The 15,476-nt window shown below is 36.6% G+C and overlaps 1 protein-coding gene across 1 annotated transcript in view; it reads right to left on the bottom strand.

Moving 5' to 3' along the window:
* Positions 1 to 1,313: 1,313 nt before the first annotated feature.
* The window catches only part of EIF2S3 (eukaryotic translation initiation factor 2, subunit 3 gamma, 52kDa), a 20,162-nt gene continuing 5,999 nt past the window's right edge, over positions 1,314 to 15,476 (bottom strand). Inside the window, exons 2-12 of the mRNA XM_009321152.1 lie at positions 13,332 to 13,395; positions 12,715 to 12,842; positions 12,476 to 12,597; positions 10,970 to 11,064; positions 9,573 to 9,731; positions 8,156 to 8,290; positions 7,145 to 7,239; positions 6,075 to 6,219; positions 5,480 to 5,649; positions 4,336 to 4,508; positions 1,314 to 2,062 (exon numbers count right to left, since the gene is read on the bottom strand). Coding sequence (XP_009319427.1) covers positions 1,999 to 2,062; positions 4,336 to 4,508; positions 5,480 to 5,649; positions 6,075 to 6,219; positions 7,145 to 7,239; positions 8,156 to 8,290; positions 9,573 to 9,731; positions 10,970 to 11,064; positions 12,476 to 12,597; positions 12,715 to 12,842; positions 13,332 to 13,395 — 1,350 coding nt within the window. The 3' untranslated portion in view covers positions 1,314 to 1,998. The remainder of the gene's footprint in view (positions 2,063 to 4,335; positions 4,509 to 5,479; positions 5,650 to 6,074; positions 6,220 to 7,144; positions 7,240 to 8,155; positions 8,291 to 9,572; positions 9,732 to 10,969; positions 11,065 to 12,475; positions 12,598 to 12,714; positions 12,843 to 13,331; positions 13,396 to 15,476) is intronic.

Genomic DNA, 15,476 nt, shown 5'->3' on the forward strand with positions numbered 1-15,476 from the left:
TAATAAAGGTAGTTGCAATCAACTACAGCAGTATCAAATCATGTTTTAGACCTAAATTAAGTAGTGACCTACAGCTGTTTAGCTGGAAGGATGTAAAGCTGGCTAGTAATCCTAGCACTAGGGCAACACTAGTACTTTGCATTTATTACCTACCCAAGTGAAGGAGTACTTTAAGTGTTTTGGAAAGATTATGGCACTTCTATTTTTTTAAATTGCAGATCAAGAGATTAAGGCCCAATCTCCAAAATATCTAGATGCCTAAAAATGCCTACGGGTGCTTAACCAATTTGTCAGAAGCATTTCAGCATTGCTGTATCATTAGACCCATACATTCAGTGCATTTAGAAAGAACTCTTTGGACTAGATTTCACCCTGGTGGTAGTGTCATCCTAGCACTCTGCGGTAGCTTACTTTCTCTTTTGTGCTCACCCTCACGCTCCCAAGCTAGGCAAGACATAAGTTTATCCGAGTTCCTAGAATTCAGTTACAGAAATGAGCTTCCAAAGCATGGAAGATGCAGTCTTTGAAACAGACACATTTAAGATTGTATACTGGTCAAGTACGAGGAGATTCGGGAAGAACTATAGCTGCCTCTCTCTTTTAAAAAGGAGAAACGCTACACAAAATTAATGTATTTAGTCTCAACACCATGTGAGGTAGAAGTACTTTACAAATGGAGAAACTGAGTACAAGAATGTAGATGGAATAAAGCAGCACAAAATACAATGCAAAATCGAGAACAAAACTCAAGTTGCTTCATTAAAGTCCATTTTGATGAGCAAAATGGTATTTACCTTTAGAATGCCCTTGAAGATATTAAATACAAATGAAACCAGGTTTTGAAAATTAACGCTGTACTTTGTATAAAAATATGGAGAGTAGCATGACTTGCTAAATAGTCTAGTATATAAAATACCTAGAACTATGTACATTAGTACAAATGAAGAAGTTAAACCTAAATGGATGAAAGTATTAGCACCCTACAGTAAGTTTATTACATTATGTTTTCTCCTAAGGAGTGTGATTCAGGCTAGCTAAGCAAAAGTGGTTTTATACCTTTTTCCTCATCTCATGCTGAATGCCCTCCCCCCTCCCCCCAAATCATTCCCTTCTACAGCCTTTTCCAGATATTTTATAGTTCAAGATCATAGCTAAATTTGCTCGATATCACTTTGAAATAAGCAGTTTACTCCTACTGTATAAAGAGCTCTCAGGTCACCCACACAGAGTTCCACGATGACAAACAGCTACGTTTCAAATTAATCACATTCCTTTCATAAATCCATTCTAAAATAAGGTCAAAAACCGTACTCCCAGTTCAGATCCAGTTTACTTGTAGTTTTTCTTTGGGAGTTTAACCAAAACTCCTTGTAATATTGGAAGTGACAAATTTAAGCAAGTCAACATTGCCATCCTAATTACAAAGTGTAATACAGCTAGAATCCTAAAGTCAGAACCATACAAACTAAGGAAGAAAGTTTTTGTTGTAAACAGCCGTCTAAACAAAACAAGATGTTGTGCAGAAAGGTTACTAGTCTTCAAGAAGAGTTTGGTTTCTTGCTTTTAATTCTTGTACTGGTTGAACAACCACTGCAGTCTTTTTACTCAGAAAAATTGTATGAATTAATGAAAATAAGCAATATTTTATTTCAATACCAGATTTATGGTTTGTGTGTTACACTGGGGCTGCTTGACTGATATTAAACAGATATCTGAAACACAAAATAACATAAATTAGACATGCCATGAGACATGTACAATTAATTTCTACTAAAATGTGGCTAATTAAACCCACTTCTACGCCAATTGTTTTACACTTTTAATGGTGATAGTGACTAGTATTTTAGTAAGAGGGTAAAATTCAATAAAATGTACAAGGACAGCCATACAACTCAAAGATAATGTTTGCATAGCTTCCAATTCCACTGCGAAAATATACCCCCTCCAAAATAGAAATAGGCACTTCATCTTTAAAAATGAAGCACTTTCTTTTGTTCTTCAGTCATCATCAACAGTTGGCTTGATTGTCACTCCTCTTCTGATTTGACCCCAACCAATTAAACTGCAAAAAGAAAAACAGTTTATATCACTTTTAATAAGGTAATAATAGTCAGAATAGTAGTCAGAAATATCCAGGATAAATCAACATCCTTCTATCGTGCTTATGCCTTCAGTACTCACATTTTGAATTTTCTCCACTTGTCTCCCACCCAAAATATCCTACAAGATCTAAGACTCGTTAGTGGAAACACAGAATAAAAAGGGATGATGTATGTTTGTGATCAGCTAAGGATGTACCTTTGAACAGTAAACTAAAAATTTGAAAATTTTGTAACTTATGTTGTATTGGTGGACTCTCAACTCTATTCACAGCTCGATCTTTCACCTGTGCCTGAAGTGCTGCATTACTTTCAAATAGAAATGAAAATGTGAAAATTCAGACAAGATGACAGTAAGATTATAAACAGAGCTGTAACTCTCAATGAACACGTAAGCTATAAAGGTAACAACTCTCAGATAAGTTCTACTATTTATATTGACTAAAATGAACGCCCCTTTTACAGGCCACTGTTGCCTCAGAAAAACACGCTTTTGAAAAGAAATTAAGATTATGTCCATTTCCACAATCAGCAGGCAGTCCATGTTATTAATACAACTGTCTTTAAAATGTTGCCAATTTCTGGCAAGGAGATACACAGAAACCACATGTCCATCTCAATTTAGTTCGCTAAGCAGCAGAGCCTGTCTCTGGACACCAGAAAAGGAACCAGGTATATTAGGCCCAGCACTTCCCACTTTTTAGGACCATATCCATAGGTTGAAACTAGTCCACCACCTTTGAATTCACTGTTCCTTGGAATCACTAGTGTATCCTGTTTGCTTGGCCATTTACTGTTAAAACCTCCATGCCTCTACATATTTACTTTCTATTTTATATCTCCTTTTTGTCTCTTGCTTTCTCACTTTCTTACATCTTTTCAGTAGTCTGTTGCCTCGGGCTACAAGTTCCTTTTCACAGTACCAACCGTACATTATCTTTACTCCAATTGGATTTTATTATGCTGCTCTTCCCAGTTTGCCTCCTTTCCCTTTTCTCAACTTTCAGTTTCCTTATGTTGTCTCTTTGTCCTTTTAATACAGCACAGAAGGCAACTTTTTAATAACAGCATCTTTATAGCAGGCTGCCACTACCTGCCCACCCCGTAATCCAGAGACAAGTGGGCTTTTTGGCAAAATTTGGTCATGTTTTTCAAGTGGGAAGTAACCTACAGAAGCAACAAAACTCACATTAAAATTTGCACAGACTGTCAGTCTATAGCTCAAAAAAAAGTATCATTTCCAATATAAATAGTTTCTCCTCTTCCTTCTGCTTTCCCTGACTTAATTTGGGTCCTGTCTTCCCCCTCCCCCCCCCCCACATGTTTTTTTTTTTCCTTGGGTTTTTTTAGGGAATAATCTCTTCCCTAATTTGTCAGCTAGCTCTGAGACAGCAAGCACTAAATTCCTACCTACGGTTTCTTGTTGATCTGAAAAAGAAACATGCATCCATGGATATTTAAAGCTTGGTTCTTTTTCATACAGTAAAGACTTCCTGTAAAAATGGCTATGTTCCCTTATACTACAAGAGCTGTGCAGGGTCAATGAATCTGAATACCCTTATGTTCTTATGATATTCATGTAGTCTTATGGAACACAACAGGAACAGTATGCATAACCATCTAAAGAGAAGTATGGCACTAAGATTAAAATGAATCAGCCAATTCTGCTCATCACTTTCAGCCTCCAGATGCTTCTGTGCAGTCAGACATTTTATATTTGTAATCTGAATGGGTCAATCCAGTTGATACTTTCTTCTTTCCTCTGTGCTCATAGTACATAAAATACTCGAACCTTAGAACGTCCCTCCTCCATTCCCCTGCTATTACTTCAAGGTTGCACTAGAAATCACATACAGTTCCACGTGCAGAACGCCGTTGACTTAGGTATGTATAAAGACAGGCTTTGGCTTAACTACTAGAATGTCCAAACTGCTCTGCCAAGATTGCTTACTGTTAGCTCAATTTATGGCACGGCAGTTTTGGCAACAAACCATGAACCTCAGATGTTTCCTTGTCTGTTAACTAATAGGTATCTACCCAATTGTAATGCTTCTTTAAAAAGAGGCTAGTAATGAAATGAAGCATCCCATAATAATGGTGTCAATGTGTTAGGAGAATCCAGAGGAATGTTTAAAACAGACATACACTTACCTATTCTAGAAAAAAAGTCAGATCCAGGTATTTTTTTGTTAAGAATGTAACTACCAGGTACTCTACCAATTTAGCACCAACTTACCGCCAGTGTTTCTCAACTCTTCGACTCAGGGCAATTTTTTCTCCCACTTCTGTGCATACTGGGTTAGTTAGCACAATCTTCCCCAAATCAGCCTTTACTGCACTGACTCTCCCTCCAGTAGATAAGGATCCTATGTTTACCATTAAAACTTCATTCTTCGATAATTTTTGCACCTGAAGACAGACATATAAACCTCTGAAACATAAGCTTTAGTATTTAAACAAACATACCACAGACAATATTGAGTATCTTCTGTTACCTACCTGCCACAAAACAAAAGATACAGCTGAGAAATGCAAAAACTATAAATACCCACACACACAGTGTCAGTGGATAAAGTTTATATGTGAAAGGACAAATACGTAAATATGTTGCGCATGTAGAACTGCAGGTTCTTGGTATGATATACTTTCTTGGAATTTCTCTACATTTTCTACAAAACATACTGAAGATTGCGCATACTGTATTAAAAGTGTAAACAGTCTCAGATATTGCTACAAACTGGAATGTTATACCATTCTTTTAAATAATCTGGATATTCTCATTTCCCTTATGCCTACATACATCAAAATGATTTCTCAAAAAATAATTCATTTCACAGGATAAAGAGAGCACTGAAGCACTTAACTTACTGTTGCATGAAGTAGTTTACAGATTTTAATGCTAACAGGGAAAACTACGATCTTTTAATTTGATTGGTGTAAAACAGACCACGGAACATGAGACTGTGCCGTCCATCAAGTTCAATTTCTTTTCAACTACAAAGTTTCAAAAATACTTAGCTTTAAAAAGTTCTTCAGAAAGAGACTCTACAAAAAGCAGGTAAGTAGGAAGTAGATCAGTACATACATAAAACTAATTACTGCACAAATGAATAAGCTGATAGCAAAGGAAAACAACTACCAGTATGTTTAGAAGAATACCTAACTTCAGGACACAAATTCTTTATGCTACTTTAAACTACTCTGATATGAATTCCTACTCCTCTGAAAAGCATTCTTCTACAATATTAAATCAGCAGATAAGTTTACTGGCAAGCATATATGAACAGGGAGACAAAATTACTACGTAAGATCAAAAAACGTATATACTGATAGAATTTATCACAAGAAGAGAAGTCAGGAAAAATGGACGGGGTACAGACCTTCGCAGCTTTCTTGTCTCCTTCAGTGCGCACACCTAATAGCCGTCTCAGCAAGAAATAGGAAATTTCTAGCTCTGTAAATATTTCCGGTAGTGCTCCAACTGCACCAAGAACTTGGCCTACCATTCGGTCAGCCCGACACAAAGTTGGATCAATCTTAGTTCCAACACCTACAACACAACAAGGAAAGTCACAAGGAGTAACTGAAAGGTAGCTGTCACATTCGCGTATTAAAATAGTTGAAGGAGATCTAAAACCAACAAACTGAGAATGTACTGGGAATTCCCTATTACCTGCACAGCACTTTCAGAATGTCAGCAAGACTGTGAGCTCTGTCTAAACAGATAAAGAACTATTCTACTGTTAAAGCCAGTACAAATAACAACGCAAGTTGATCTGCACTGGCCAGTGACATTCAGGAAAATTATTTATTAAATATCTAATTTTCGCCCCCATGTTGTCTCTCTACATATATGAATTATTTGAAACGGCTCATAGTCTTTTTGTTTACTACACTGAAATTTATTGTTGAATGAAACCAAGTGTTTTCAATAAGCATGAAGAAATAAATCTTTTCATAAGAGAATATTCTTACCTATAAGACCCCCTGGAGCAGCATATTGTAGATCATTGTGTTCGGCAAAGAGTGACACAATTTTGGAGAAGATTGGCTTGCACATAAGTTTTCCTTCACTGTCCTTGGACACAATACCAGGCCGCACCTCAATTTCCTGACCCACCTAATTACAGAAGTGAAAAAGTGATTAACTGGTTGTTTCACAGGAAGATAAAGCTAACCACTAGTCACAGATAAGACCTACTTATCCCAAGATCTACTATTTATACAAGTCCTTGGTTCTGGGCTACTGTGGAACTTCTAGGACTTCTGTTGCACTGTTTACTGCAAATTGAACAATACTGAAAGCTCTGCATCTTATAGCCAATGGAACAATTGATTTTCTTTTCAATACAATTTGTAACACTGCTTTAGCAAAGGATCTTTATCAGCAATAACTCCAACATTTAAATTTTAGTTTAATTTTTTAAAAGGACATTTCATTCAGAAATGTCACAGCACTGAGAAAAATTGAGTTAATTCTATCAGTGTAACTGATCAGCATCAATAAACCACAAGACAAAGAAAATACAAGTTGTTTGAATGTTCAAAGCTATAGTTTGCTTTCCAGTCTAGCAGAGCAACTTTTAAAGCTTCCATCTATTGACAGTATCCCACAAGCAAAATAAAAAATCAAAATATACAGTATACTTAAATGGGGAAGTGGGACCTGTGGGAACCCACACACTTTTAAAGTTCTTTTGCTCCCCTCTTTGCCCCAATAATTCAGCAAGTAAAAGTGGTAAGACAGAAAAAAAAGTAACTCCCTCAATTTTTATAAGCAAATGAAATCAGTATCATTATTAGCAAAAGCTAAGACTACAGTAACAAAAATATATTTAAAAAATAAAAATCAGTGTTTCTTGTTCTGGTATTTTAAAACAGGAAAGTAAAAATGAGGCACAGACAGAAAGGATAAGTGCCAGCTGACTGTATTCTCATTTAAAAAAAAAATTCAATTATACAGATTCATTTTGTACTAAGCATGCAAAAACTCTATACTCATTATTATCATTACAAATCTCTGGACAAGAGAGGGAAAAGGTTACCTTTAACACACCCTTTAGAATACTGCCACCAGCTACACCTCCCTTAAGGTCATCGACTTCACAGCCAGGCTTGTTGACATCAAAAGATCTAATTACTGAAAAGAATAGACCATAACCAGGTTTATATTTAAGATCAGGTTTTTAAAGAATTAGTGTCTTTAGCAACTTTGACTGCTTCCCTATTCCTATGAAGGTATACACATATTTATAAATATTACAAAAACATAATTCAGGAAGAACACCAAAATATGATGAATATTTTATTCCCAATTTTTAAGTATATAGTTGATTTTCATTCTCAAAACCATTGAAGCTGCTCATATACATAAGTGTTTTTTAAAACTGTTTCTGCACGGCAGAAATGAAGTTAAAGATCAGTATCTGAAAAAGAAAGCACTGATCAACTATATTACAAAACCCCTTCAATATTCACAATGTCAATTGTGAATACTGGAACCTTGTTTTAATGTAGTCCATTTTTATGCATTCTGAACATGTTTGGTAGGTCTCCCATGTTTTATGTGGAAAAAAGGACAAACAAATGGATTCATCGTAGTGGAACTGAATTTCGTAATATGCTGGACAAGAACTGAGACTTTGACAATTATATCCAGGAGACTAACACAGAAAATCTAACCAGGCTACCTCTAAGATTTTCATGAAAACAATTTAATTTTCAAATTCAGCAGTTTGTCAGTACTTTGTTAAATTAAATTTAAATTCATAGCAACTAAAGGAATGTTTTTAAGACATAGATAAATTTCTCATCTTTATTGCATTTTAGTGCAATAGAATATACACAAAACCCAGCAATTACCTCAAACAGATTTAACTATAGCAATTAACTGAACAAACAATACAGCTCTCGGAAAATACGCAAGTTTTAAGAGCGCACTAAGCGCTCCTTTTAAACCTACCTCCTTTTAGAGCATTCAGCAACATGCTATTCTAAGTGTAGATACACATAGTAAATGGTTAGCTACAAAAGCCCAGACCTAAGCATTTACATACCAATAAGCCTTGGTTCAGATGTGAAGTCTCGCAAAGGGACTGGGATTTTCTTCACTATATACTCGCAAACTACCTCAATGTTGTATTTCAACTGTGCTGAGATTGGAATTATTGGAGCTCCTTCTGCAACTGTACCTAAAACAAAATCAAGTTCAACATCAAGCCTTAATATAGTATTTACAGCAACATGACCAAGTGCTCTACAGTGCTAAAAATACTAATGAATTTCAAGGCACATTTTATGTGTATTTCCCAAAGCAGTAAGTATCAGAGCTTTTAGCCTTCCGTTCAACATTTTAGCTCAAACCAGCCAGACCTACTTTTTGAGGCACTCTGAAACAACCCTCATGTTGCCTCTGGATAACTGTGTGCTGAAGGCCTTTACAGTTGCTCTCTGAACACTGTGCAAGATAATTTTCTGCTCTAAGGGAGGAGAATTCACTTCCTACATCGTGATCAGAAATATTCTCAAGATAATTTCCTCAGAGAGATTGGATATCTCAGTGTTTGATACATCAGTATTAATTTTACAGTCAGATTTCATTCTGACAAACTAAAATTCCTATCAATTTAATGATATATGTTTTCTAAGTTTTGCAATAGAATTACATATTTTAGAAAAATCCTAATTTTATGGAAGGATGCATTTACTTATCAAGGCCTGTTAAATATTATTTAATTATATCTACATTTCTTGTGATAACTCCAGTTCTTACAAACTCCAAGTTTACACATCAAGCCACTCTGACATAGCTGTTATGTATGAACTGCTTATGCAAGGCAACAATTCTGAACTTACGAAAAAAAAACCCAGACAGACCCATTGGCTACTTTTGATGGTGACAATCTAGCTCTGCAGCTTTTCACATACCCCAGCCAAAGCAGATAAGCAGGGAAAACAGTGGAAGTTCCTGGGAAAGATGAAACTTTATGGACGGAGTGGAATAACACTGCCTGAACTGGACTTACAGAGAGAGATGAAAGACCAATCTTTTGTGATTAGATAAAAGTAACTAACGCATTTATACCTACAAGGTGCCCCTAACAAGTACTGCTTCGTTCTCTCCTGCGCTGCAGTAAAATCGCAGCACAATCCCTAGCAAAGAAACAATCCGAGAAGAGACAATACCAAGAAGAAACCACAAATTCAGTGAAAGCTACTAGACAAGAGCTCTTGCTCTTAGTTTCACATCAAGAGCTCTGACCAACAGCCATAACATTATTTTACATAAGCAGGCTGACACGAGTAAGAAGTACAACTCCAATGGTCTACTTTTCAGATTAACAGACTATGTACAACAGCATCATCTAAGCAGGGGAAGCTTTTTTTTTATAAACATATAGAAAACCACTATGTCCATGTCCCAACACAGAAGAATTTCCACCATTAACTGGATTTCTGCTGTTGAAAACTTACCTTGTACAAATGCAAGAATCTGTTCATACTGTTCTTTAGCCTGGCTCTCCTTCACCAAATCAATCTTATTCTGTAGAATCAAAATGTGTTTCAGTTTCATGATTTCTATAGCAGCTAGATGTTCTGAGGTCTGGGGTTGAGGGCATGACTCATTACCAGCTGGAAGAAGAAAAGTGACTGCAATATAGAAACTACAAAGATAGACAAAACTCCTACAGTTAGGACATCTACTTTCCATTGTGTCTTTATAAAAAAAGACAGTCAGCTCTCAGTAAGCTACACGTGAAGCATCCAAGTTAGTAAGCACCTACTCTTCTCCAGAAGTGCTGGCTTTCCCACCCACGCAATATATGACAGATGAGAGGTTGCTAGAGTCCCTCATTCTACTTGCTCCCAATAGAAACATTTAAAATTTCCAAAGATACTGACAGCTAACTTGTGTCTACTTGACTTATTCCATCCTCTAGGTCTCTACACATCTCAGTGCTGACTGTAGCAAAATGGACAATTCACCTTTAAAGAAATATCTTAAAATTCCTTGGTGTTTTTTTTTCATCACCAAAGCCATAAAAATGCCAAGATCCCCAAACTGTACAACACACGATAAGTACATAAAGTAGGTGAATAGGGCAGTTATCAGCATGTTTTGGATTTCAGCCATCCAAGAAGCCAGCTTTGTCCTGATGTGCCATTATGGTGGCTAATCTTGAAGTTTGGTCTATCACACTTTCTAGACCTAAACAGGCAGGAGGCATGACAGCTTATCAGCTATCTCAGACGATTTAAACTACAATATCTGAAGCTGTTGTTCTTGTTTGTTGACAGGCCCTATCCAGGTAACATAATCGCTATTTATCACTGTACCGCACCACATTGTTCTATAGACGTATAAAAATGAGTTTTACTCATTTCCCATTATTTGCAGATCAGAAAAAAAATTGTATGAATCGAGATAAATCTCCCATATCTCGATTTTGTCCGTATTTATCTGAGTTTTTACTGTTGGTATTGATTTTGTGGACTTTCTTGCATGGCTAAGGCTATGTATTTAAAGCAAACTGAAGCTTCAGAGAAACTCAAAATATACCTGTAGCTAATGTATTTCCATAAAATGATATAAATTTTACAGTACTATACCACTACAAGGTTTCGTCTTTGCCAACTAATCTATCAATTGGGCCAGCTACCAGACTAACGAGTATATATAGCTATGTTTAAAAAACCCCCACCTTGTTAGGGTACATTTTTGTTATAGCGTAACTTAATTTTCTTTAACACATCTCAAAAGCATTCATTTGTTTTAATCGCTCACCCGCCCCACTAAATTTTAAAACCCATATAAAGTTGCTTCATGATATTAAAAAAATAGAGCTCTGCTTTTGTGTAGCAATCATTACCTATCAACAGTAAAGCTGCATCCATTACTGCTGCACCGTTCAACATAGTAGCCATCAAAATATCATGGCCAGGACAATCCACAAAAGAGACATGCCTGTTGTAGAAGAAGGTTAAAAAGAAGTCCAAAAGCCAATTATCAACAATTTCTCTGACTGATTTATGAGTGGCTAGGCAGACACAAAGGTTAAAAGCATCCTTAAAATAGATAGATAAAATAAACATTTCAAGGCAGATGCTGAGTAGTATCTTGAAAGTATTTTCATAAGAACACAAAGACTACTGAACGGCTAGTGAATAGTTTTTCTGAGTTTTAAGATTCGATACCATATATCCATACTAGGTACTGCTTTAATATTACACAAATTTACTTGCAAATTAGACTAGATTTAAATGCACCAGAATAATAAAAAAACCAAACACAACAAACCAAAGGATTTCTCTTATCTCTTAAAAGACGTCTCCCATTCTCCAATTTTAGGACATTATGCATCTTTAATTACTCTATTATAATTGCATTTCACTTTCAAGATTTATCTAGAGACAACGTTACAGCTCTTATTTCGAACCTTATGATTTTATTGTGCAGACCGCAATAATTGATTCACTACATTCTTGCCTGAACCTATTCAGTGAAGAAAACTTATTGCCTTGTAGCATGCCACCAAAAAAGCAAGGGACTAACTTGCTGCTTCGCAGACAATGTTAAAAATCTACTATAACCAAATAAACAGTAAGATAAAGAATCCAAAGCTTTTAGCCAATAGTTTAACAATGGCTGCATGACTGTCACACTCCAACAGAAGTTATTGTTAGAACAAGTGGTCTACTGGGAATTTGAGGAAAGGAAGGAAATACGTGATTACAACAGTACGTGTATTTTACACATAAGCATGAACTCGGAATCTTGTCGTACAACAGTCTTTGTGACTACTCTCATCTGAGCAATCATTGCAAAGACCCATCTAACCACTGTTGTGGTTACTACGCTTGCATAATGAGCATGCTATGCTTTCTTAGAAATGAAGTAAACAAAGGACACCTGGCCCCCACTCAGAGGCCTGATCTCACATTAAGTATCAGGTTTTCATAGATTCATTTTAAGAACTTTGAAAACTTTTCTGCCTCTAGGAAGAAAAGTTTAACAAAAATCAGCCTCCAGAAAGGAATTTTAAAGATGTGCTTGCATGGTCCACATTAGTTCTCATTCTAGTGGCTTTAAAATGTACTTAATTAATAGTAGAAAAAAAAAAAATTTCACTTCAGTCTCCTGCAAATACCCGATGACAGAGACACAGTTGTGCTCTACTGTGGACTGTGCATCACGACCAATAAAAACAAGGCAGTTTAGATGACACCTTAGATCAGGGGTGTCCAGCATCTAAGAACATGTGGTCTGCCATAACAATTCATTCAGCTTGCAGCTCAATCCTGACTATTTTCAGTTATGTAAAAGGAAGTACACATAGAGTAAACACAATTTATACCATTAATTTTACAGCAGTTACCTGACTAGTTTAAAGTTCCCTTTGGTGCCAGGAATATCTGTAGGGAACTCATCTGGGGTGCTGCTTCCACAGGATCGGTAACACTCTGGCCGGGAACAGCTTGGGTCATCCAGCTTGTAAATCTGTAAGTAATTTTTAAAAATTGAGAAAAAGTTTAATTCATCAAGGGTTAGTTATTTATAAGCTTACATCCACCCTGAAATATACTAGCAACATATCTGCTAGTAGATATGACTCACCTTTGCATTAGCATAACCCAGCTTGATTGTGATATTTCTTTCCAGTTCATTTTTAAATCTGACAGTATGAACTCCAGATATAGCTTTGACTACTGTCGACTTTCCATGGGCTACATGACCAATTGTACCTATGTTTTAAAAGCAAATGTTTGTCAATAAACCACTGTTTAATTTTGTGCAATGTTCCATTATGATCAACACATAATTATCCCAAAAACTCTCTGTAGCCATTAAGTCCAGAGCTCCCATCAGAAGCATGTATGGGTTTAAACAAACAAGACCCTAAATTGAGCTCCCAATGGACAGACCTTTGCATTTTCATGAAACTCATTTCAATACTTAATTTTACGGTAGAATACACTTTGCTTTAGCAACTATTCCCCACTTCATTCAACAATGTTCTTGGAAGTAAAATCAGTGCTTTTCAAGTTAAAAGGGTTTGACAAGTCTCCTCCTGCATCTTGACAAAATTTATAATAAAAACACTATATCTATATTACTGTCTGTTCCAGCAAGAATTTCTTAAAAATGTTGTCACATAGGTACCATATGCCAGTGCATGAGCACCAGAAAGAGTCACATGAATGCCCCCCTCTTTTTTAGAAGTTTGTTTTTACCTATATTAATTGTTGCTTGTCTGCTGATGACTTCTGGTGAAAGAGGTGTCAACTTGGTAACATCCTGTATGAGGGAGATTTTAGAATTTATTCATCTTGTATCTAAAAGTTTAGAAAGTACTATATGTATTTTCTTAAAAATTATCCAGTAGTTCTCTTCGGCAAAATCCAACCAAGTGCATTAAAATAATTCTAGATATGCATTCCAGTCTTTTAAGTATGTGAAATAGGACAAAAAGTGAACAAAATCCTGACTGTAAATAAGTATAGGTTGCAAATCAAAACACTGACTGTAAATTGGTATAGGCTCAAGGTGTTAAAGAAAGATGAAAGTAAACAAAACAAAACTCAAAAGAAGCTCCAACGCACAAAAACCACCCTTATCTACCTCCAAACTTAAATTACACATAACAGGCAAATTCAACTAACTTGCCATGGGCTACATTGTGAACTGCACCTATGTTTTAAAAACAAAGGTTTGTCAATAAACAGTTGTTTAATTGGTATAAGGTTCCATTACAGTCACTATATAATTACAACTAACACTTTGGAGTCAGTAAGTCCAGAGATTTCATTAGCGTCATGGATTTAATTTTGTTTTCTTTAAATGGCTATTTTTCCTCAAATACTGTTATTTCGACTTTAGGTACCAGACAAAAATTCTGCTGTCCTAAATAGACTGTTACATGAACCAACTGGTAGCACCTGGCAAATCAAAGCGCTTAGAAACACATTCTGTATAGTTAAAAAGACAACTCTGAAAGAGTAGTTGGTGGTTTGTTTTTTTTTTTAAAGTTGTTTGTCCAAATATCAGACAAATGTTGAAATCCGCTGAAATATTCCTCTGTACTATTTTTGAAACTATTTACAGTTAATTTCCATCCTGCACTGAATTCATATGGATGAGCAGCTCAGTTCAAGAAAAAATTCACAATGCCAAAAGAGTCCTCAGTGCAGGACAGGATATAAGTATTTTGCTAAGATACAAATAACACACACACACATTAATTGACATTAAATCATGTACTGTTTACACTGTTACATGCAGGTTCTGTGCATAACAATCAAATAAACACATCTGTGTAAAAATGTAAGCTCACTCATTCTATTCTCATGAGTGAATGAATAAATGTTCACATTCAATACAAAACAAGTTTTGTCCACCTAACACAGGCAATTCAATTTATATTTCTTGCATATCTAACTTAAAATGACTACGCGCACTGAAGTCAACCATGGGAACATGACCTGCAGATGGCACCATCTAGTAGGGTGACAAGCACGTAAGCATGATGCAAATCCTGTCATCAAGAGAATTGTTCCTGGTGCACACAATTATGCACGCATACGATTTTTTCCTCAAGACTGGTATAAGGCTAAGTTCAGCTCTAAGCTCCAGTCAATTGTAAGCATTCAAGGGCCAACTGAAAAAGTAGAGAATAGACCTTAAAGGTAATTCCTACTGACCTCCCAACTAGGCCTATCTGTGCTCTTTCTGACTGGCAAATGCCATGGTCAACAATGAAAGGAAGTAAAGAAATTTTTTGAAATTAGTGACACGCTTCAGTAACGAGTATCAACATGCTTAGCTGTAACACAAAAAGAATTCTTGTGCTCAAACCCCAAGAATATCAAACATTATTACTGTAAAGACAAATAAGCTCTTCTAGGCTGCTGAAAACCAGGGAGGCAGCAATAGGATTTTCGACTGGTTTTATCTGCATATACGTGTAATACGTGAAGCAGCCCAGGCAAGACATTTAATAGGCAAGACTACCACAGCAAGAGACCACTGCAACTGATTTTCTTGGCAGCCAAGAAAGTTTCCTCGGTAGACCAACCAAGATGGGGCTGGCAACCAATCCATCTAGCCCGCTCGGGAACAGAACGCCAATTTGTGACACCACCTCGGAGAGGAAAGAGCCTTTAACACCACTAAGCAGGACAGCCCTTACAAGGAGGAAACTGCAGGTCTCCACCACTGCCACACAAAGGCTTCCCCCGCAAAGCCGGGACGCCAACCCGCCGAGCTTCGAGCCCACCTCACCAGCAAGCGAAAGGCCTCATCCAGCCAACCCAAACCCGCTGCGACCAGCCTAACCTGCTCCCAGCGCCGCCGCTCGGCCCCGCGCCTACTCACAGCTA

The sequence above is a fragment of the Pygoscelis adeliae genome, unplaced genomic scaffold (assembly GCF_000699105.1).
Source record: "Pygoscelis adeliae isolate BGI_AS28 unplaced genomic scaffold, ASM69910v1 Scaffold53, whole genome shotgun sequence".
NCBI lineage: Eukaryota > Metazoa > Chordata > Aves > Sphenisciformes > Spheniscidae > Pygoscelis > Pygoscelis adeliae.